The sequence below is a fragment of the Cyrtonyx montezumae genome, unplaced genomic scaffold (assembly GCF_038088225.1).
Source record: "Cyrtonyx montezumae isolate F1298 unplaced genomic scaffold, pur_monq_1.0 scaffold_3, whole genome shotgun sequence".
Taxonomy (NCBI): domain Eukaryota; kingdom Metazoa; phylum Chordata; class Aves; order Galliformes; family Odontophoridae; genus Cyrtonyx; species Cyrtonyx montezumae.
Window position 1 is genome coordinate 70,909,115 of NW_027072034.1, and position 24,596 is coordinate 70,933,710.

At 35.1% G+C, this 24,596-nt stretch overlaps 1 protein-coding gene across 2 annotated transcripts in view; it reads left to right on the forward strand.

Annotated features, from left to right (window-relative positions):
* The window catches only part of CADM2 (cell adhesion molecule 2), a 603,584-nt gene that overhangs the window by 535,316 nt on the left and 43,672 nt on the right, over positions 1–24,596 (forward strand). Inside the window, exons 8-9 of one of the 2 annotated variants that reach the window (XM_065741859.1) lie at positions 3,309–3,487; positions 22,128–22,247. In XM_065741859.1, the coding sequence (XP_065597931.1) occupies positions 3,309–3,487; positions 22,128–22,247 (299 nt within the window). The remainder of the gene's footprint in view (positions 1–3,308; positions 3,488–22,127; positions 22,248–24,596) is intronic. The other variant, XM_065741860.1, reaches the window with a different exon arrangement.

Below are 24,596 nucleotides of genomic sequence, written 5' to 3' on the forward strand. Positions count from 1 at the left end.
TAGTAAAGATGTATTCAGTAGAGAGGACTTCACAGTATTAGGAGTGTACGTTTGCCTGATGTTTTTAAACTTCCAACCTAAATAGCCCCTAACTGAGCCAGAATGTAGAATGAACCTCTGGACATACAGCCATGAACACATTTCAGTAGGATTACCTGTGGAAAACGTACATTTCAGCATGCCTTGTGACAGTGAAGAGGAACTTCTCCATCAATGTTTCAGCTGCATTTGGGCTGTTTAGCAATTAAGGTACTAAAGCACCTATCAGGGAGTGGCTGGTATACTCCTAGTTTACTGTCTGTCTTGTGTTATTGTGACTTCTTCTGTCAATAATATAAAATTCAAACAAAAATAGAAGGATAGGGAGACAATAAGTAAGGCCTACTAAATACAGTCTAGCATAACTCATAACAAGGTTATAATATGTAGAACTGTTACCATATTCTACAGTAGTTGTTGCAGCTGCTCGGAGATCAGTATAAGGCAGATAAAAGTAGATATATTTTTGCACAGCAGGTAGGGAGGTTTTTTTTTAATTCATTGCCACAGAAGGCTGGGTTGACAGAGAGTGCAAGTAGATTCAGAATGAAGTTAGAGAAAGTCATGGGCAATGCTCTAACTACTGCATAGATATAGAGAATAAGAGAGACACCCTCCAGCAACCCTAATGGGGTGATTGTAGATGCTAGAGAAGCAAAGAGAGAATGGGCCACAGGCAGTGGCCACATTCCCCTGCTTTCCCTAGGCAGACACTCCAGTTGTTCCTGTCAGCAACAGCACACTGGCCTGGGTGCTTGAGCACGTCTCATCTTCTTAACTCACTTCTGCCTGACTAATGAATTGTTTAGACCAGAGTGTCTCAAAGCTTCCCAGCAGCAAAGGCAAGATTTAATACTGTGGCTGTGACAGTGTTGCTGCTTTAGGCACTGTCCTCCCAGAGAGTGGTAAGATGGAGTGAGGGCTGTGCCCAGTCACCGTGACGTGCTGACCATGGGCTGGCTGCCCAGGGATGGCTCCGCTGCTGCTGCTGAGCCAGAGGGGCTGGGTCTGTTAATTAACAGCCTCCCCACCACTGCTAGAGTATTTACATCTGCTGCTCTAACCACTCTGTGTAGGACTGCAGTTGGTATATTAAGATGTGACAAAGCTCTGTGAATAATTTAGATCTAAGGCTCCTTTTCCTAGCTATTTGTTATCCTATGGGTTTTACCCAAGGCATACCATCTAAGTTCAATTTAAAATCTAAGTTTCTTATATTTCCACTGCACAGAAGTTGCTTTAACATGCCACTTATGAAGGTGATGGCTTATATTATAGCAGAAAAATTTCAGAGTTTCCACTCTTGGGATTACAGATTCACAGTAGAGCGGTGCATGGGGAACAATGAAGAGTTTGCTTGAAAATTGAACACATCCACCTTAACAAATCAAAGCATATCACACTGTAATGGTGTGGGACAATTCTTCTGCGACATGGTGGACATCTAGATTCTTTGCTAATGTTAAGCAGAAGGGAGGAGTGTATTTTGTGTGAATGTGTATTTAGACACAATGCTTGGAAGCACATTAGGAAAAGTACTATGACAAATTTACAGTTAGCGATAAATAAGACTCTTTATATCAACAGTTCTTAATCTTTGGTTTCAAATTATATGAATGTTGTTATATTCCCTAACTAGGGATGTGTTTGTCCCTTTGTACTTAGCATTGTCGAGAGCATACCTTTTCAAGAGAAATAAAAGGTTGAGTGTTCTTACCAAATAGGAAATAATATAGGATACATAGCAGCAAGGTCCTTTCAGAAAAGTTCACTTTGTTTATATGTTGTATTATTTAAAAAATACTTATGTCACTGCAGTTGTTAGGACTATTCTTCTGTGTGTAAGGCCACATTTTAATGAAATATCTCTGCTTATGCATATAGGTTTAATTCTTAACACTCATATTTAATAAGTTCTAAACACATTAAATTAAGCAAATTATTTCTTCGGTAATACCAGCAGCTAACTAGACATTTGTTCATTTTATAGAAGAATTTTACATTTTGTTTTATTATTTAGCCCTAAAATTACATACAATTTTAGGAAAATATAGTGTTACATTCTGCTACCATATGAATGGCAACTGCTGTTGACTGAAATTACTGATAGTGTACCCTAAATAAAGGAATTGATACTTGGGTTAAAATATACAAACCTACCAGGTAGAGGTAAATAAATTTAAATTTTCAGGCTGTGAATATATTGCTTTTAATACTAGTGTCTAAGGAGTTGAGATGCTTTATCTGTTTGTGAAGTAGGATTCAGTAAGTCAGCTTCCCATTCCTAATCACAGACCTATATTTTTGGTTTTTCTTCATGTAAATTTGGGAGTGGATTTTGTTACATACAGGTAAGAACTGCTTACAAGTAATCATTACTTACTGCTGTCTGTTAGGCAAATCCCTTAGGCAGCAGAACTTCTTGAGAGTTTTGGGGAAAGAGTTAAGTATCTATTGTCAGTGGAAGATCTATGGGGATCTATAACGTGATCGGTTCCCATCTCTACTGTGTCCTTAACTTGGCTGGGGGTTATCAGTGCTTTGCCTTTGGTCTGATTTAGGGTGACCAGGTACAAGAGGAAAGGTTTCACTAAAAGAAAATCAGGATTATAATTGAAATCTTACATTGCTTGTGATAATGTTTGTAACAAGCAATTATGCAAGGATACAGGATGGGTGAAGAAAGGGGTGGGCTTTGACACAGTACAGCAGCAGAAACAAATTTAGATTGTATGTAAGATATGCTACTTTGTGACTGATATGCCTGGTTCAGGAAAAACACTCAGTACATTCAAGTACACTCGTGAATGTGAATAGCCTAAATAATTTAAGAATCCATTTGCAAACCACTTATATCTACCTCAGCTTGCTCGCATGATTTCTGATGCCTGTCAGCTGCACAGGACCACACTGCTCATCACACAGAGAGCTGTTTTCACATTGCTTGCCAAATGTCTTGCTGAACTCTGTACCCTGAAACCTCACTAGTGCTTTTAAAAAAATTCTTGTTACATTTTATTTATTGAGGTATTGTTTCAATACTGTTCTGTGTCCCCTTTTTGTTCTTCTTCTTTTCCTTCCTGTTCCTTCACTTTAGTAGTTTCCATCTGGTGGGTAGGTTGTAATAAGTTATCATTATATCCAGTAACTCAAATTATCATTGGATTTTCTTTAGTGGTCGGCTATTATCCATTAGTCACTGTTTCTAATATACGTTGTATATACACACTTCATGTATCTGAATAAAAGTCTCACTCTGTATCCAACAGGCCAGAACCAGTATTGTGGACAAAGGATGGTGGAGAACTACCAGATCCAGAGCGAATGGTTGTCAACGGCCGAGTCCTAAGCATCAGTTTCCTAAACAAAACAGACAATGGCACATATCGATGTGAAGCAAAAAACCCAATTGGTCGAAACAGCACAGAATATGTTCTGATAGTACATGGTAAGTGCATTCTCTTTAGTTCTTTGGTGAATGTTACACATCTGTAGCATTTCAGGAAAATTGGTTGCTTATGATCGTTAATGAAAGTGTAGCATGAAAAAGATAGAAGTATAATTGCATTTTTATTGATGCTATCCTCTAGTTGTAGTGTGTGTGTTTACTTTCTTCTACTGGATACCTCAATTCATAAAGGTTAAACAAAATATATTCATCCGTGTAAGCATCTGTAAAAATATTTTGCAGTGCATTGGGTACTGTTTTAAAAAAACTTGCCTCAGGCACATACTGTATAGCTAAAGGTGGTTGAAGAATTATATGGAACATACTTGATAGCTAAAGGTGGTTGCAGAAGTATATATGAAGGGAAATTTAGAAATACAAGACAAAACGCACTAGTTACAGTTTGCTACTGAGGAAATTCTGTTTATTCATATTAGCTGATCATCAGCATCTGACATTCTTATAATCAATAAATAATATGTTCTGTACTAAGTTCATGATACATCTTCCAATGGCACTGATAAATAAGAAGGCTCCCATTAAATTACAACTTATTTTAATTGTTTAATTAGGCAACAGTATGTGTCATGTTAAAAAATGGCAGGCTTTTATATTCATCATGAAATAGTTTGATGTAAGTCAGATATAGGAGAAACTATAATAAAATGTTAGCATTTAACTTGAATACAACTTTACGATGTGAATCTAGCAGTCTAGGAGTATAAAGTTTGTCTTATCATAGATGTATATGTAATAATTCCTAGAAAATTATTAGATTTTAACCTGAATGAATATAGAGGTGAAAGCTCCCCTGTACTTTACCACAACTGTTTTCTCCTATTTTTACATGAAAGCAACTTTTCATAAATATGAAAAAAAAATAAAATGAAACAATCTAATACAAATTATAGTCTGCAAATATGAATGAGAACCATGTAGGCTTTATTCAGCTCATAATGACTTCAGGCATAAGAAATGTATGTTTAATGTTTGCAAGCTCACAAAAATATTTTTCACTAAAGGCTCCATCTAACTATTGGTATTTGGCATAAACGTTATAATAAATGCAACTTTCAGCTTTTAGTAATGAGCTACATTCTTAGGGCTGTTGTTGAAATGTGATTTATCAAAAAAACTCCTTAGATTACTTTTCATTTCTCTTGAAGTTCAATATTAGTTTATGTAGCATTAATGACAGAAGTAAAGAGGAGGTCTTTACATGAGAAGCATGGAGCATGTACTGCTGTGTGAGTATTTCTCTGTTGAACACAAGTAAAAAAACTAAACCCCCTAACCTCTACTTACATCAATTACTGCAAAAAAACAAAAAAAAATAATTTTGCATCCTAGAGGTGGTGATGTATTGGTTGTTGGCTGCATTCACAAAGAGCACTACCTTGGATGAAGTAATGTCTTCTTTGCTTACCAAATAACAGAAATTTCTATCATTTGTGTTTTGTGCCCAATTTATTTTCTTGAAAACCTGGCCTTTGATAATAGTCAATTTTTCCGTCAGTGCTGACTTTGCAATATACCACTATTAAAGACAATTTCACAGTCTCCTGTGTTTCTTTCATGTAGCAGTGTACCCCCTGTTGATCTGATTATCTTGCAACAATTTCATGGCAATCTGTAAAGTTATTCATTATCAGGAAGGCATTCTGTTGTGTGGCAACACATTAGGCATGTTATCAGGTTTAGCTTGAACATTGCTGACCTTTTCTCTTATGAGTACTGTCGTTTTCCTAATTGCATTTCTGCAGTTCTGGTGTTAGAACTGCAGAAGATAAATGTCTTCTGAGAATAGTGTGACAGAGTATGTGTTGGTGTTTAGTGCTTAACAGCTTGCTTCATTTCTGAGTTTTTAAGTTCTTTTTAAACATGGAAGAGACTGAAGTAATTATCTTATGAATTGTACCACAATTGATTGTATCATCTATTTATCTATTATCCTTTCTTTTAGTTCACTAGATTCCTGAATGTCCCTAGTGGAACATAATCCTCTCTAAACAATTCATTATTATCATTCTTGCTCTCTCTCCTTCTCCTTCTGTTTGCAAAACTACTTTTTAGCATTTTCTGAGATGCATTCTTCTATTTAATAGAGGACGTATTTTCTCTGTATCTTCCAAAATATATCTGAGAGTATCCTTTGATTTTCCATCTCTTTCCCTGTGCCATGACTTGTAACTTTTTGGACCTGCTTCTTCTGATATAGCTGGTGTATCATACAAATATGTCTTCTTACCTTGAGTCTTTGATGTACGTGCCAGATATGAGGGGAGGTATATTTATGTATTTATTTAAAGATGTGTGAGAGGAAGGGGAAGAAATCTGCATGTGGAGAGAATCTCTCTTTACAAGCAATTCTTTGATGCTGGAAGTCAAGGAAAGAAGGTCTAGGAAAAGAGACCTACCAAATCTATGTGGAGTAAGGCATAAGTGCCTTGAGTGCTAGTAGTCCACTGCCCTTAATGGAGCCTCTGAAAGTCCAACACCACAGTGTTAAACAGCTAGCAGATTTTCTAGTATAATCTTCAGCCCATAGGAGGTACAGTGATGGAAAGAAAGAATGATAATCACTTCCTCAAGTTTAGGGAGATACTGTGGATTCAGTTTTTCAAGGCAAGCTGATGTGAGAAGGCAGGGGACATCAGTGACTCTACGGGGTCAGAGAAGTGATTCATAACTTCTTTTTTTGTTGTTTTTTTTTTTTTTTCATCCATACTGTGATTCCATCTACATTTTTTTCCACTTCTACAGCTTTTCTTTCTTCTGTTCGTAAGGGGTTCAAAAGTTCCATACAGCTTCTATTTCTTTTTTCCCCTATTGAATTTCTTTCATTGAGTCTCTGTCTACTAATTCCTTCAATTCCTAAAGTATATCTTCCTAACTTAAAACAGATTTAGACAGCTCTAGTGTGGATAGAATCTTACCTAAAAATGAAAGATGTCATTTATCTTTATTAGAGATGAAGAGTAAGGAAAGTGTGTATATATATATATATACACTTATATATATATAGTAATTATACAAACCAAGAAAAGAGTGTCTCATGTCTTTGCCAACCTAGACAAAATATTATAGAGAAAAGTAATACTTTTTTTTCCACTGTAAATGACAATGAAGTAATATTATTTTGATATTAAGTGATAGCAGTGGAAATACATATTCCTAATATTCCTATAAGCAATGTACAACTTAAATACCATTTGATAACATAAGGAAGTCTTTTTTTAGATTTGTATTGTAATTAAAGAAATCAAAGAAGATGAATGTATTTAAATCAGATAAAAGGCACTGGCTGTTAAACATGCTTGTGCTGTTTTGCTGAATCAATACAGCTGCTACTTCTATTTTTCTTAACTTCTGTTATTAATAATAAATGTCAAGCAGACATTTTATGAAGGAGGAAGGTGGGCACAAAGTCAGAGTTTACAGGCAGCAGTGCAAAGGTAAGATGTAGTTTGCTCAAAAATTTGTTTCTTGCAGTAACAAAGGCAAATGCTTTAATGCCTGTAGCCTTTGTCTAATTGGTAAGCTTAGTGCTTTAGAAGTGCGCTTGTTACCTTTGGCAATAAGCTGCTGGCAATTTTCAATCTCTTTTAATTTGTTAAGAATTTTTGTTTACCTTTGTCCAAATACTGGTCATTAATCATCAGTAAAACAGAGCTAACTCTCAGTCTCATGATGCTAAGCTTAGAAACATAGATTCTACTGACAAAGCTTAGGTAAAATCTGTAGTGATACAGGAGTTGAGAGGTCGTGGTCCATCACATCAAAATGAAGAAACAGCTGCTGTGTATGTAACTCATGACCTCTGGATGTCACTACTGAAAGCCTAGTTCAATGCTGTAGTGAGTAGGTGACAGAAGTACACGTCTTAATGTAAAGGGCAGCATTTGGTAACTGACAGAATTGTTTGACATAAGCCACCTGGGTGAAATGGCCTGATTTACTAACTTAAAGCCATGTGTTCAATTAACAGAAGTACTCAGTGTGACATACATCAGTGGTCTACCAAAGAAATATAGTAATTGACATGAATAAGCTGCTGTGGATGGTCAATTATATATACAGTAGAAAGAGTCTGAGCCAGGAACTCAGTATTTTTGCAGAATAAGAAGTGTCTTAGCATATTCCTGCGACTTTAGCCTCTAAATTTTATTTTATTTTTTTATGGACAAAATGTTTTCCTGCAAATGAAGGCAACTGAGTGACTGAGTTATATCCTTGTTAATATTTTGAAACATAATTTCAAACATAAAATATCTTACAATATGCTGAACCAAAGGTTCCCCTCCATCTCTCTTCTGGACTGTATTTATCTTCCATGTACATGTCCAGTCCTATTTCAAAACATTTATCATCTTGGCTTTTACAGTTACCTGTGGAAACAAGTTTCTGAGTTGAATTATGGCCTTTGAGGAAAAAGTGTTCTCTTTTGATTGTTTAAACCTGTTAGCTGAGCTCTTCATTTCTGAACTTTCCAATCTACTTGTCCTCTTTTGCTGTTTGTGCTGTAAGTATTGAAAATCTCACTGTGATGGTAGATCTTGTTTGCGTTCTTATGGCATTTTCTCGTCTCTCTTACCATCACCTCCATAATTTCCTTCAAATCCCAGTACACTTCCTGTTAGGAAGTATCCCACTTGGGCAACTGGCTCATATCCCTTTCTAAGTCCCACAGCTATTCTTATTACTGTAATATTCTTATTTCCACCTATATTTTGCCATTTTCCAGTTGAATCACTGTATTTTGGCTAAAATCACTTTCATTTTCGTGTGACTTCCCTTCAGTAGATTCTCAATTATTTCCCCCTCACTGTCAATATCTCACTAATTCTGATCTTAGACTACTTACGTTCAGATTCCTTTCTCTTTTACCCAGACTCTCCCTCTTTTGTGGTGTCTTTCTTGACTTTTTATTCATTTTTATTCTAGTAGTAAACCCTTTTGACTGACTGTTCTCTGTATATGCCAAACTTGCACCAGTCATGTTAGAGAATTATTTTCTTTAGCTCTACTTCCACATCTAACTCCTTCCTCCTTTTGTTTATTACAAAAATTCATGTTATGAGGCCGCCAATAATGACTGCAACTTGAACTTTTTCTTCTATGCAAGTTTCTTTTCAGATTATTAAAAATTATGTAGAATCCAAAACACTTCTGAAATCAAACTTCATTACATCTATCTGCTCTAAATATCTTTTGCCCACTATCATATTTTATTACATTTTTACTTCTACTATGAAGTTCTCATAGAAGCCCCTCCCTTTATTTGTGAAACTCAGTTGTGCATATCTCTCAGTTTGTGGAAGTAAACAGTCTGAAGCAATTGGGAGTATGTCTGAGAAGGTATGACTTTTTTCCTTTACTGTGAAAACTGAAGATGTCAGATAGGCAACAGATGTCCTGGTTTGCAAATATTTTCACTACAATCCTCTGATAAATTTTGTAGACTGTTTTTGGACACCTTTTCCTCATAAACATGTTAAAAAAAAAACATTTAAAAAATTCAGTGCATGGTAGAGAGAGATGAGAAGCACAGAAAACAATGGAGGATATCTGTATAGGGCAGAAGGATAAACAGTAAACTAGTTGCCCTCCACTTTGTTGTCCAGATTCTAGATGCTGAGGTGGCTGGACAATTTCTAATGTTGCTTTCTTTATAGTTCCCAAGATGAAACATCTCACTTACAGAAACATTGCAGAGAAGAGACTTTCCTTGCCTGTGGGAAAATCCTACTCTTTGAGTGAACAAAGCTTGGGCTTCTGAAGAGAGAATTGTGCAGACTTGTGATGTAATGGAGCAATAATAGCCTGTAAAGCTACAATAGAGAGTGTTCTCACTAAAAACTAACTTCACTCCCACAGCAATCAAGGCATATCAAGAAAATGGGTCTCAAAAGACCACTTAAGACTTCATTTGAAATTCTGTGCATGTGAATATCTATACTTTTTAGTTTTTTGATTTTTTATCTGTTTGAATTAAAAGGAAGTGTGTGTCTCAGTTCTGAGTCCTTAAAACAGAGATGAAAAGAATAGTCTTTCCTATTTCCATCTTTTAAAAAGTATAAATAAATAGAGAAGACAACTCACTGGCTGAGGAATTTGAGCTTTCAGAGGAAAAATAATCGGAAGGATCCTCTTAAAGACTTCTTCCATCTCAAAAATGTAAATATGAGTTGATAGTCCCACATTAACCTTCCTTTCCCCAGACTGTCCTTCTTTTTCCTCAATTTCTGTGGAAAAGCTGAGGCATAGAGGAATTAGATTGTGCTGTGGCAATCCTGAGAAAGTAATTCAATAAGAATCCTATGCTAAAGGTAGCAGGTAGCATTATAAACGCTGAAATAATTTATGCATGTTATATTCTGCAAAGTGTAGCCCGTCAAATTATGTTGAACTATTTTGATTTTTTGCATGTACATCAAGGTCCTAAAGTGACATCCTCATATTGAATCATCAATTCAATGTTAAAATTAACTTCTCCAAAACAATGGCATGTTTGAATGCTGAGCAATCAGATGAATTAAGAAATCATTGGGTAATATAGGTTTTATTATTGGACTTAAGAAGTATAACATTTATTTGATGTTTTTAGGTATGAGAAGTCTGTCAAGAAACTTACGATGGAATTGTTGGCTTAATTTTATGGATGAATTGGCCAGCTATTATCCCTGAACACTCACAAGGCAGCTACTTTGAAATTGCTTTTTGTTGATAAATACTTGCACAGTAGGGTCTATAGTTCAGCTGTGTGAACTGATATTTCTTCATTTATGGTGACTTTAGAAAAATAAGATACAATTTTTCTTTTTTTTCGGATAAGCTCAAAATTATTTTGTAAAGGTCAATAAAATAACATTCCGAACCATAGTAATGCTTTTGGAAAGCCTGTTTAACACTTCTACAGTTTTACATTAAAATACCGGTTTTGATTAAAGAAAAGTTTTAAAATAATAATTTGGTTGGATAATGTGATTTCTTTTTAAACAGAATACTTAAGGAAATTACTGAATCCAAAGTATTTCAGTTGACATAAATCCAAACTTGTTCTGCTCTTTTTTTTTTTCTTGTGAATGTAGCAGGAGCTTTCTTCAGCACTAACTACCTATTAAAACACATAGATCATTCGTATTTGAACAGAAGTTGTCAATGTGCTTATTCTAAAACACTGTAGGTTTGGATGATGTCTTTAATAATACACAGTACCTGAAGAAATTTAATTTTCTATGTACATGTGTAATTGGCTAATGTGATAGTTCTTGATTCAGACTCTCACAGTGATTTATGAAAAGGAAAATATTTCACACAAGTTTTGAATGGGCAATGAGAATTCCTCTGCACACACAATATGCATAGAATTAATTATTTGGTTGCTTGTATATAGGTAGAGAATCTACACTGAAGTACTTGTTTAACTGCACGTGCTAAATATAGTACTGTTGCTCTTTCAAACAGAACTCTTAAATAATCTTAAATAATCTTTTAATTGGGGTGTACTTCTCAAGTAATATTGTCAAGTTAATTATCACCTCGATTTGCTTTGGTATCATGCGTTGCTCTCAAATTTTTCTGCCTTTCAAGCTTTGCTATTGCCTGCCTCTAACATTCTTGAACTTTACTTCAGTCAGGCTTTTTGGGTTGAGAAGTTAGTCTGCAAAATTACCGGATCTGTGAATGTTGTATGCAGGCTTCATGAAGAAAATATGACGGTTAACAAAGTAATTTCACTTGAGTCTGATGGCAGAGTTGAAGCCAAACAGTTGTTAATGATTTTCTGTTTCCAGCAAGATATTTGTTATTCACAAAAAAAAAAAAAAAAAAAAAAACCCTCCTATGATAACAGCAAAACAAAACAAAACAAAACAAAAAAAAACCCTACTTAATGAAATTATTAAAGTAACTTCACAATTTTCAAACCATAATCTTTCTTGTATCACTGTGTCAAGTGGAATTTTGATAATGGTCTTTTGTCTCTGTCATTCTAATATGATGCTTCTATAATTTACCTTTCTTTTGAGAATAGGTTGCTCATCATTTCACTTAATTCAAAAAGAGAAATGATATGCTATATAGTGATAATAATTTAAATATCAATTGGTAATGGTAGCCTGGTGATACATCAGTACCTTGTGTTCTAACTGAGATTACAAAGTTTGGGGAAGTAGTACAAGTCACTGGCACTAAGCAAAGGGAGACAGATATAATTGTTTTAGGGAAATTGTTCTTAGCATCCTGTGTCTTAATGCTGAAGGGAGTTGAGGAAAACTTCTGTTAAAATGTTGCATTTTTTGCTACCAGAAATTCAGTATCTCAGGTCTTTGATCAAATATGAAGGACAGAAGCTGAGAAAGAAGTATACAGTCTGGAATTTAGTTTTCTGCTATTAGTCATTTGTTCTGATTATTATACTTATGCTATTCATAATTTTAATAATTAGTAAATTAATAATTTTTCTGTAGTTTACATTTCTAGATAAAGAAATAAAAAATGTAAAAAAAAATATGTATGAAGAGGAAAACATTCAATTCATATTTCTTTCAGTATTCTATTACTATTTTACTCTGAATAATTAAGGTGGTTATTTTTTCCCTTTGTTTTCAGTATTTCTCCAGCTAAAAGACTGATCAAATTGACAAGGAAATGAAATTTTCCTGGATAAAATTTCGAACTCCTTATAATATCTTTCTTCACAGCCTAACTTCATAATATGTGGTGGAACAGAATTATCTTTACCCCATCCCCCAGAAAGGAAACTTCTAACCTGAAATCGTGAACTGTTTTTTTCTAGCTCCTCACTCTTGAATTCTTGACCTAACACAGCATTTTTTTTCTTTGCTTTTTAATTAAATTTATATTAATTTATTGCTAAATCATAACATAGACTTTCTACATTGAATCTTCATCTGCCTTGTTATGGGTTACTGTGAATTGCTTTGACCTTTCTCCTAAGTATTCACCACATTTTTCACAGCTTTTGGGAAAGTGTGTTGCATTTATCTTTCTATATGACTCACAAAGAAAGTGGAAGAGACACGAACAGTAGCCAGGAAAGCAATAAGGATATATCTCTAAACCATTCTCAGGCAATAGAAAGAAGATTATTGCTTGCAAGTATGAATGCATATTTACCAAATCTGATAATGTTGGTTGGAACACCTAATACTGTCTGAAGGTCTCTCACAATAACCTGACTTCTTGCAAGAGGCTTTTGTTACCTTACAAAAATAAAGAAAGCTTTAACCTCTTTTGGTGAAACATACAGGCAAATTTATGTGAACCGATGTTTAGATATCTGCTACTTCTGATGGAATTCATATTATGATGTAAGATAATCTATCTTTTGTAGAAGGAATGGTCCAAAAGTTTTTGGTCAAGGTTATTTTTCTTTTTTTAAAAGGCTTGGAGGTAGAAGAATTAACGATTTCATTTCTTTCTTCTTTATCTACTTTATATTCTAGCCTGCATTTCCTTTACTTTTCCTTCACCTGTATCCACAAAACTTAATTAGTCCCCAGTACACCCTTGAAGAAAAACCTTACTTTTGCTTGGTAACTTCATGCCTGAAGAGGGTATGTCTTTCAGTTGAAACTACCCACATTCTCACTCCAAGTGAAGAGGAAACCAAACCAAAGGAGAGGAGGAAGGACAGGAAAAGAACTTGGCAGGGTAAACTCTTTCTTTTCTTTAGATATTTCTGTGGGTCATAGCAGTAGTGGATTAGTTTCTTCCTCCGTGGTTTCTGTTTTATTTTATTTTATTCTTTCTGCACATTTCTTAATCCTTAATGGGTAGGAAGCAACGAGAAACAAGGCTAACACACTGCAATGTTTGTTTGCTGCTTGGATGAGGAGCGCTCTGGATGGCTTTCATCGTTCTTAAGCAGAAACTGAAATCTCTACATTGATATGACCAGTTTTCCTTTATAACAAATGCTGCAGCATTCCACTGGAATGGAACTGTCTTATTTGATTGCTTGGTAGTAAAGGTACCAAATAACCTGCCTGCATCAATGAAAGCTGTGTAATTACAATAAGAGCAAGTCTTGACTGTATTGCATGTGTCCCAGCTTTCATTGCAGTGTTATACAAAGCCAACATCATGGGGAAATTCAAACAAATGAATAGAACACTTTCAGGAAAAAAAAAAAAAAAGAGAGAGAGAGGAATGATTGACAATTGAAAAGATAGGACTTTGTTATTTCAGGTAGTGCATTATGGTTATGAGAGAAATAAGTTTATTAATCAAAAACAGTGCAAAGAAGTGCAGTAAACTATATTTTTGTTCCAAAGATGTCATTAACTTGCCCAAGCTGATTTTCAATGGGATATAGCTATCCCACTGTGACAAAGCATTTCAGATTAGTGTTGGACCCCTCTGATTTTCAAAATAAAGTAATTTAAAATAAATAGCATTCTATCTGATGTCTTTTTACTAACCTAGAAATTATTGCAGTGAGTTTTGTGTTGCTTAAGCAATTTCAATGATTTGTCTGGAATTTCTCAGAGAAGTGAAAGCAGCAACCACAATAAAACAGAGATCAGCAATCTATTTACCTCCATTTAGTTTCAACACTTCACTCCCTATGAGGGAAATTTTAGAGAATTCTCCTTGACCTCATTTTTTCTTCCTAGTGCCATTCTGCCTGAGTGATTTTATTTTTTTATTTTTTATTTTTTTGCACAGAATGAGTAAAGTGTCATTCTGAGAAAGCTGTCATCTTTGTTCAAGGCTACTGGTGTCTGAATTTGTGTTGTATATTAGCTTTTCTTTATAGATTTTCAAGGGACAGATGCTGGTTCTTTATTTCATTTAATTTTTGAATACTTCTATTTCACAGCTTGGAGAAGCAAGGAAGTATGACTTTTCTATTTATCTTAATAGTATAAAAATGGGCCTAGAATATCATACTAATAAGGATAGAATGCTGTGCTACTAGGACAAATCATACTGGTGTTTGGTGACTTTTGTGGTAACATTTCATCTTGAATGCAGTGAAACTGGCTCTTCAAGTATAAGGACAGTTACTTTTTAAAATACAACTTTAAGGGGTTTTTATTTTCTTTTCTCCTTTTGAGTGAGTTTTCAGTAGCAAATTGCAGTGGGACTGAGGAGATCCATTCTGAACTCTCTAATCATGACCGGAGGACTGTAAGAGTTAAGATATTCTATTTAATAATTCTGTGTTCATTTCCCTAGCTGTGGAATGAGAATGATGCTACCTCCTTTTCCCTAAATTTTTCTCTTATATCTAAGTAATGATCCTACAGAAATTCAAGGCAGAGATCCAGTCTTTAATGTATGTATATATTTGTTACTTAAGAGTTGTGAACAGAATCAGGATGCTACTTCTTTTGAGTTTGCAGACTCAAACAGTTTTTTAAATCTCTTTTTGTTTAGAATATCAAATTGCACGACTCTTTTTCTTAGGCTACTCCGTGTTCTGCTGATTTTACTGAAGTTCTTTTGGGTAAATTGCATATACTTCATTGCTGTGCTCAGTGCATTATTTGTAACTATTTAAATTAGAAAGATGAGCTTTTATATAAGATAGAATAGCTCCCTTAAATAAAATAGGCTTTTACTAATATTACTACTATAAAATGTGAAAGGATTTTTTTCACAACTGGTAAAATGCAATTTGGCAAAGAGTAGTTCTCTCGGAGTATACATTTGGAGTAGTCTGAAGTATTGTATTCGTGTGACTTCAGAACATGAGAGATTAATTTTTCTGAGGAATACTTGTCTTGATATGCCCTCAGAGGTACATTTTGTGCTAATAATCGTCAACAAAGTAAAACTAATAAGGTAGAGCACTTCAAAACAAATTCTCCAGTAGCAAAGAGTTCACCCACTTGAGAATTTAGATTTTCGTTGTGTTAAGGTAATCTTCAATATCTACTCATCAGAGCAGGTTGTTTTGTCAAATGTATCTTTTTATGTTCTCTTTATATCACCTGGTTTTAGCACAAATAGGCATAAAGAAATATGGCATGACAACCTATTTGCTTACTCTGGTACAAAAGATGTAAATTGTGTTAGCTGCCCAACAATAGCTAGATATATTGTGAGATACTACATTATGTCACCTTTCATTCTTCTACATCAGAAAAAGCAAGAACGATGAGTTCTTCAGATGGATAGAATGGTGGCAAACAGTGAGTCTAATGGACAATTAACTGAGAGTCCATCATTGCAGAGCTTCCTTTGTAAACTTCTTTTTCATGAGAGAGATGCAGCTGGAGAGTTTCTGCTGATGGAAAACTCATTGGAGTGATATGGGAAGCAATTTTTTTTTTAATATGAAATGCTACTTGGAGCTGTCCTGTGCCCCTCAGGAGGAGCAATGGAAGAAAGCTGTTGTCCTGGCCAGGCTGTTTGAGTTGTTCCCTGCCAAAGGTGGCACTGGCTGGCATTAGGGAGTATTCACAGTCCTACCTGGATTGTCATGGGGACTTCAGACACTGTGTGTCTGTGGAGCATTAGCTTTTGTTTTCAGTTTGGAATGTTGGTAGAACTTTGGAATATGCCCCTCAAGCTTCAACTCTTGCATTCTTACTTCTGTCAGGGGCAGTGTTGGCAGGGACAAGATTCAGGCCAGCAGCTTGTGAGGACACAGCATCTGGTGAGAGCAGATCCAAGCTGAACATCTGCACCTGGGGGTGGAGGGGAGTCATAGAGCTGACCACTCCCTTGGGCACAAGGACTTCTTGTCTACTCCCATGTGCTTGCTACCATACTGAGGCACTTCCTTCCCCTTGATTCTTTCTTGTCACCTGCTTGAGAGTCCTGACTCCTTGTTTTCTGACAGGGCAAATAAGGACAGTTAACTTTCACTTTGTAGTACAATGTCAGTTTCCTACTAATCCTCATTTTCTCATATTTATCATGCTTTTAGTTATGTCATAAGCTCTCCTGGGACATGCATGCGTCATAAAACATTCCATGATGTGATACAAGGTCATCATATTAAAAGATGAACTTTTAAGCAATTCTGGGTGATACCATGCTGCCAATACTGAGTAATAACACCGAAGTAGATTACATTCTTTGCTGTTATATTCCTAATTTTCTAAGGATAAAAATTGGTCAAATAGCATTTCTTTACTTGACTCTAAAAAAAGAAAAAAGTCATTGTCTTTTTTTAAATATACTGTTGTCCCTCATTTGCTGCTGAAACCTATAGAAAAAACTGTTAAAGTTTCAATAAGAAGACAGAGAGCTCTCAATGAAATTGAAACTCTCATATCTTTTCGCATTTGGTTTTTTTCCCCTGTCTTAACTGGGCAACCCAAGTGTGTTAAATCAAACCTTAACGAGCTCCCACATTTTCCAACATTTAAAACCTCCTACAGGCCTATTAAACATCTCAGAATAATGGTGCTGTGTGAATTTATTTTCTATCCTTCCAAACCTGCCTGATCATTTTAGGCCAGCTGTGTATCTTGCATTATGGACTCATCCACCACTAGTCTCTAATTGTTTTAGATAGGGATCTAGATCTACATGAGGCTTTTATTAAAAGGTTTTGGATATTTTTTAATGACATCTGATTTGCTAGCAAAAATGTCAAGCACGTAATTGCCATTTCAGAGTTTCATAAATCTGAATCAATTAGTAAAGAGAACCCCTTGACCTCATGTCTGCAAGGCTTCATGATCATTTAGTCTAAAGTGCTAAGGAGATATTGGCACATGATACTCAAACTGAATGATCCCTTTGTTCAATCCTATTTTCTCTGAGCAACTCTAAATGCAGCTCCCTTTGAATATAAAACCTTGCTAAATTATTTAGTACTACATACCACAGACTGATTAAATTTTGTGCAGAGTAGTGAGGTTGTTTCCCAGGTAGGTCATCACTCAGTTCAGTTTACCACTTAAAATTTCTTTCGCTCTTAGTAAAAATACAGCACAACCCATCCATCATTATCACTTTGTCCTTTAATTTTTCTGTCAGACTTTGTCAAGCTTGAAACAAAAACCTTTACATTTTATCAACTGCAGCCATTGTTGTCTGAATTGTGCTCAGTCATTTCAGCTTTTTTTTTTTTTTTAACCGAACAAGTAAGATATTCTTGATAGGTCAGATCTGTGTTTCATGTAAGCTTACTGAACCAAACAGAACCATTTCTCATTTATTTGGAAATGGAGAGTAAAAGCGCTTAGGGCCAAATCTTCAGTCAGAGTAAATTGTCCGGGCTCCTTGCACTTAAATGAATGAATGTTTTCTGTTAGATTAACAAGAATGCAGCATCAGTTCAAGAAGGAAGGAGAGATGAGCATAAAATTATGATTGGGCAGGTCTGAGCAGTGTTTTGAGCTAATACTGTACAGCAGTATACCACTCATAAGTAGGCTTGATATGTGCCTCTCCTCAAGAGCAGCTTCCTGAACAAGTCAAGCATTACGTCCTCCTCCTTTCTCCACAATCCATTCACAATAAGCTGTCAAATTACTTGCTGTCTGCGTTCACCTTGCCATTGCTAGTGTGGCTTAAAGTCATGCTAATGTACTGTAGTGTTCCATAAAGAACACCCTTAAAACCTTCTCCATGCTTCTCTCTGCTTCTACTGAACCATCTTCAATAATTTTCAGTTCCGGTCTTGTGTAACCTGTGGGAACATTCATGAAAAAGAGTTGAATGTAGAGTCCGGAGTTCTCTTCTGCATGATATTTAATCCCTTTTCTGTTTCCAAAAACTTTTATGGAAATAACTAGTTCTCAGGGAATTGTTTGTATTTCAGAGATAGAGAGGTGATGAATACCTCGTTTATTACATAACTGAATTTTTGATTGAATATGTTACACTAAACTTTTCTTGTAGTAGTGAGATTTCTAAACTAACAGTGGCAATTATTGTTTGATTTCTATATCTCTCAACATGGTTTTTCTATCCTTTTTAGTTCCCCATCTGCAAAATATGGCTATTTTCTGCTTCACAGGAAGATGAGGATTAATACTTCAGTATTGTGGAAATAGCAATCTAGTGCATTGGTTTGGGTATGGCCAGCTGAATTAAAAAGTTCCATTCTACATGGTCCCTTGGTCATAGTGATCCTCAGTATTTAGGAGCGTGAAAGTCATAAACAAAAATTTGGTTTTGGCTGAACATTCTGTACAACCAGATTCAGAAACTGCAAGGCCAGAAAATAGATTTAAATATCTCTGCAACACACATTTGCTGGACTGAAGTTTGCAAATCCATGCTATTGGGATACTTCTTGAGAGAGAGCTCAAGGAGAGATCAAAGCTGTGTAGCCCTTTTGTGTTTCTCAGCAACTGCTGAAAAGTGTGGGTAACACAAGGATCCACCGCACTAGAAGCATGGTAAGTGTGCCCCCAAGTGAAAACAGTGCCAAAAAAAGTTGTGTAGAACTAGAAGTAGTCAAATCATAATACCTTTTTCTGACATTTAAACGGAATAGTATACCCTCTTTAAAATACTGATGGAGATTCATATGCCTTAAACAGAAGCCTGTGCTCTGTTTATAGTTTATATATAACTTTAGTTTATATATAACTCTATTACAGTTTATATTTGCAATCTGTCTGATTTTTGGAGCTACCAAACTCACTTACCTCCCACATCTTCAATAAATGAGGAGAAAATGAAGGGTGCTGCACATTATTATTCTTTCTTTTGAGGGCCACATTCTGCATTCTTTCATGCAAGAAACAAACAAACAAAAAGCAAACAACAGCGACAACAACAAAAAACACATTTTCAAGGCAAAGACATTAAGGTTTTCTCATGAACCCATAAATTTTCCTGGAAAAAACTCATAAAGAGCCTTTCTGTCACAGTGACTCAGTAGGACTGGCAGCCCTAAATAAGTAAGTTTCATGACTGTGGTACCCAAGTGCTATTTAGAATGGTAATCTCCATCTTGGTTTAGGTTGCCCCAAATAGATTTTAAGGATAGAATGTGATGCAAGAGTTCCAAAATCTGTTGATGGCAGGGCAGTTAGCTGTTTTATCACTTTATGCATACTTTCTCTCCCATGACATACTCATCAGTTAACAATTGATTACATTAAACTTAGTTTTTTTCGTGCTTGCCTGACTGATTCTGGTTCCTGTCTTGTTTTTTTGGTTATTGAGAGCAAATAGCTGTAATGCTATGTGCAAAGCAGACCAGCTGCAGTTATTTGCATGGTGAATTTCTCCTTTCTCTGGTAAAAAAAAAAAAAAAAAAAAAAACGAAGCAAAGCCAGTCCTGTTCCTTGCATTTACATTTCCTTTGAGGAAATATGTTTTTCTTTGAGTCTTCTGACAAGCTGCCACACTGGCTTTTTGCCTCAGAGTTAGTGACTTCAATCAGGAAACTAACTTCTGTGCAAGTTTTTGTTACTCTTGATGTGATCAGAAAAGGGGAACCTATTGTATCTGTATTAAAATACTTGTATCTTCTAGTTCTTGTTAACCAAACTCAGTTTCTTACATAGGTTTTATTTTAGTATAATAAATCTTGCTGGAAATGTTTCATTTAAAAGAGAAACCAGAAAACAGTGAGTTTCTAAATTCACGTAATCTACTGTGTGGTAAACTGGGTAGACAGTGTGTTTGTAGAACAAAAAACTGGTTCATAAAACTGTAACTTGCCAGTTGCAGTTGACTCGCCATTGCATAGTATTAAGTAAATAACGTATTTAAGAAAGATAATTATGGGAAGTATAAGTCACATTAATTAGCCTTTGTGTACAAAACTGATTTGTAAAGCTTTTCTAATAAACAAGGATTTACTATTCTTATGAAGGAGGTATTTTTATTTCCCTGTTTGATTTTATTTTTAAGATACTTATCTAAGAAGTTTCCCTTTATGAAAAGAAATTGCATAGTTCAGCACATATGACTTATATGGTTTTTTTAAATGTTAATTTATTTCTAATGATTTTTCAGCTCCATTCTGTTTAATTATTGTGGTACTCATATTCCAGGTATTGTGGCAGTTTTTCCTGATGATTAATGTGGCTACGCTGGCTTTTTTGAAAAACCTGTTTTAATTTTCCTAGTTTCTAATATTTCACACTACAAAACAGATATAAATATCAGTGTACAGTAGACAAAGAGAGATCTCATGCCATTTTCTGAAGATTTCCAAGTGGGTAATCCCACTGGTATAGGTTCTGGAGGGAATAATGCTGATGTTCATCCAAACCAGAATAATACAGAGTGATAATACAGGTGACTCATAGCTATTAACTGACAAGGAAACTTTTTAAGTGGCAAAGTAATTTGTCATCCATCATGAAAATAAGGCAAACATTATAATTTGAACTCTTAAGGGAATAGTTATGCTATGCTGAACTCATGAACCCTGTCTCTGAAATGTCTTCTGTTGGGCCCAATACTGTAAAGGGCTGAGCTGCTTTAGCTTCAATTGATTTTAGTCGGAATTGATGGGACTCAGACACCAATTGCATTTCCTTCCACAGCAAGGGAAGATAGATCATGGGTCAGGTTTGTGCTCCTTTATTGCATTGCATTGAATAGCACCCTTCAGAAATGTTTTTACCTGAAATCAGTGTGAAATGGCTTACTTACCATCAATTGATGAGAAACTAGTCTTTTCCTTTTAAAGCTGTGGTATAAATAATCTGAAAATTGTCAGATGCTTTTTACTTCTTCACAGAAGTGCTTTTCTGTAGTTCTCTTCAGGGCTTTTGTTTGTTTGTTCTTTAAAACCTGCAATCACCTTATAAGCAAAGTGATATCAGTCTTTATTGCTTTTGGCAGTGTAATCAAAGTATTTTCTATCTGTACACCTGGTTATGTTCTGCTCTGTACAGGAACATTCTGCAAAGTTTGTTGGTTCCTCTGCAATGAAGTGACATCTGCCTGTGCTTGGCATACCTGTATTTGATCAGAAGCTGAAGGGTTTTGCAGGATGCTGTCATCAGGGCCTTGTATCTTTTCTGACTTGTATACTTACTTTCTAACAGTAATGTAATTGGCCTTTCAGATTTTTCAGTTCTAAGCTATATATTAATGATAACATGTATGTATTAAGAATGCTTGCAAGATGACTGTCTACTAATTAGGGTAAAGATTTTGAAATATACTCTGCTCTAGATCTTAGCAGACAACTGTGTCTTAAACAAGTGTGTGGGAAGAAGAAAAGCAATCCGGAAAAAGCAGCTCTTATAGTTAGTAGCATTTTCTCCCCTTTTTCCTTCCATTGAGTCTGTCTGAAAGTGGGTGTTTTAACATACAGCCATTTCTCGTTAACACATGTGTGTTTATTTTAGCATGATGGTGTTGTTCTTTCATCTCCCACTCTGACACAGCATGTTTCATCTGCATATGGTTTCTACTATATGAGACATTTAAAATGGCTCAGTGAAGAAATGGATTCTTGTCACTTAAACATTCACTCTCCAGATCTGTGGAAACTTGGTCATTTTAACAGTATTTTAAATTCTGTATGTAGCACACTGACTATAAAAACTGAGAGTGATATAATGTCAAGAATTTAAAGGTACCGCTGTTGTACCTGTAATAATTTGTGTTAATCATGTTTTAATTTAGTCATTTTTGACATTCTTGTATTTACAAATTAAACCACTATTATGGTTCTCCTTTGTTTGCATGATATGATTTTATTTTATATTTTTTTTCCACTCACCAGATGTTTTCAACACTTTGCTTCCCACTACTGTCATCCCCTCCCTTACCACTGCAACAGTCACAACCACTGTAGCCTTAACAACCAGCACAACCACATCGGCAACAGCCATCAGCACCAGAGGTACAGTATGCTTCCTTGTTATGGCCTTAAAAGCACATTATAAATAGGACATTATAGGTTTGGTTTTTAAAAAGAATAGAAATTGCTAAAGAGAGAGTTGAAACATTTGAGTTCAAAATAAATTTAATAGAATTATCCATGTGATGGTTCATGGGTAAGGAAAATTACTTATGACCTTGAATACTTAATTGCGTTAGCAGTATGTGTGTGAACTTTGACAGGATGCTTAAATTATTTGTATACATTTGCATTTAATTTTTTTAAGGTTAGTAAATTAACTTGAATGCAAAATGAAAGCAAGCTATTTTTAAATAAACATGACCTTTTAAGACTGGTTATTTTGGGTGCTAATGTTTAAAACAAGATAAGTGTCTTTGCATTGGAATTACTGTTGATGCAATCCTGCTTGGTAACAAAGAGGCATCATATTTTATAACCTCTGTTACTCTTTTAAAATTAAAGGTGTTCCTAACTTTGGTTGTTTTTTCTTTTTTCTACTTTTTTAATGCTTCTAGTATTGTTTTGCTTTTTTATGAGTGAAAGCTTAATTTTACAGTTATATTCAGTGACTCATCAAAAACTGTTCAACAGTGAAGATGTGTCTGCAGGGTTTCACAGGTCATCATATTGGGGTTAAGGAATAGTTAATATGTCTCTCACACTATGTGAAATGGGAGACAGTTCCTGTGTGATCTGTAGATGGTTTTCATTGAGCAAGGAGAGAGGAAATAATATTCAGTTATTACAGTGCCATATTCACATGATGAGGTACAGCTATTCCAAGGAAGTTAATACAATGCTATGAAATCTTTTGTTTCTGGAAGCATCATTATGAGGCAATTGCAGTGACCAACCTAACTTGTAAGAATAAGCTGAGCTAAATAAATACAAGTCTGTTTTATAAAGTCTGTTATGGTATCAGATCATCCAGTTCCTCCCTCCATTGAGCATTTATATGTTAATATTGTGGCCTGCATGTAATAAACTGATGTCAGACTTGAAATTTTCTTTTTAAGCTTCAGTATTACTTAGAGTCTGAAAAAATATCTTAGTGAAAATAAAAAGGATGTCCTTTGTCTCCAGAAAAAAAAAAAAAAAAAAAAAAGAGGAGATCATGGAAAACAGCCAAGTGCTCCAAGGGCTCTTAGCCCTGAGTAAGAGGAACATTTTTGGAAAAGGAACTGAATTATAGAGATAATCATATCTTTAATGAGAGTGTTTTGAGTCAAGCAGCAGAAATTTCCCAGCATTTTAGGAGCTTGTATTCTGGAAGGACAAAGTGCTTGGTGTTCTGTGTTTGTGTTTGCTGTCCTTGATTGTTTTGTTCTGTGATCATGTCATGAGATCATAACTCAGCTGTATCTGTGATATGTTGTATATTTAGTGTACCAATGTGATTCAGGTATTGTGTTCCCTCCCAGTTTTCAGTTAGGACATGAATTTCCACATCTCTGAAGTGTTCATTTTCACCATATGCATGCCCCCCGATAAAAAGAGCTGGAAAAGAAGACAGTTTTCTGGCTTCTGCTCTAATATATATTATAAATCATGCAATGTTGTGCTAGAGTAACAAATAGATACTACTGAAGAGAAAGTGGAAGGAAAAAGGAAATCAGGAAATCAGGAGAAAGTGATCAATCACTAAAAGATCAGAAATTCTCCTAGAAATGGAATACAGCAAAATGAGAAGATTAGATTGTTTAGTCTGAGAAGATTAGATTGTTTCAAACTCAAGGAACTGGTAGATAAGTTCTTAACAATAATAATCTTAACAATAATAATCTTAATAATCTTAATTAATCCTAATAATAAACTTAATCTTAAATCTTTCAATAACTTGGTCAGATAATCTGAGGCACAAAGGGTTTTAGGAAAGCTGTTTCTTGAACAGCTTGTATTTGATAGGAAGTTTGAAATAGTTTTGAAAGAGCTAACTTCTAGATTCAATCAGGCAATTAATCCTCTGCATTAGTGGCAAAGACATTTATTGGGGAAACTTTGTAAATGTAGAGGAGGCAGTGGCACAGTGTAGATACTTACATTCTAGATTTTCCTTTATCAGACTTACTTTCTTCAAAAATGTTTTATGCTAATTACAGAGGGAAAAGGACAAGATGCTCTCCTTAGGTCTTGCCACCACCCATCTCTATTGGACTCATAAATAATGTTCACAAACCTGTAGCAAATGACATGAGGGCAGTGTTCTGTCAATTTTGAAATGATAAACTGAACCTTGTTTACATTGCTGGAGCACCTACACACCAGAGATAAAAGTTGCTTAAGAACCAACTTGGAGGTCAGGTATTCAGTACTGTCTTCTGACTGAATGTATTTTCCTTTGACGCTTTT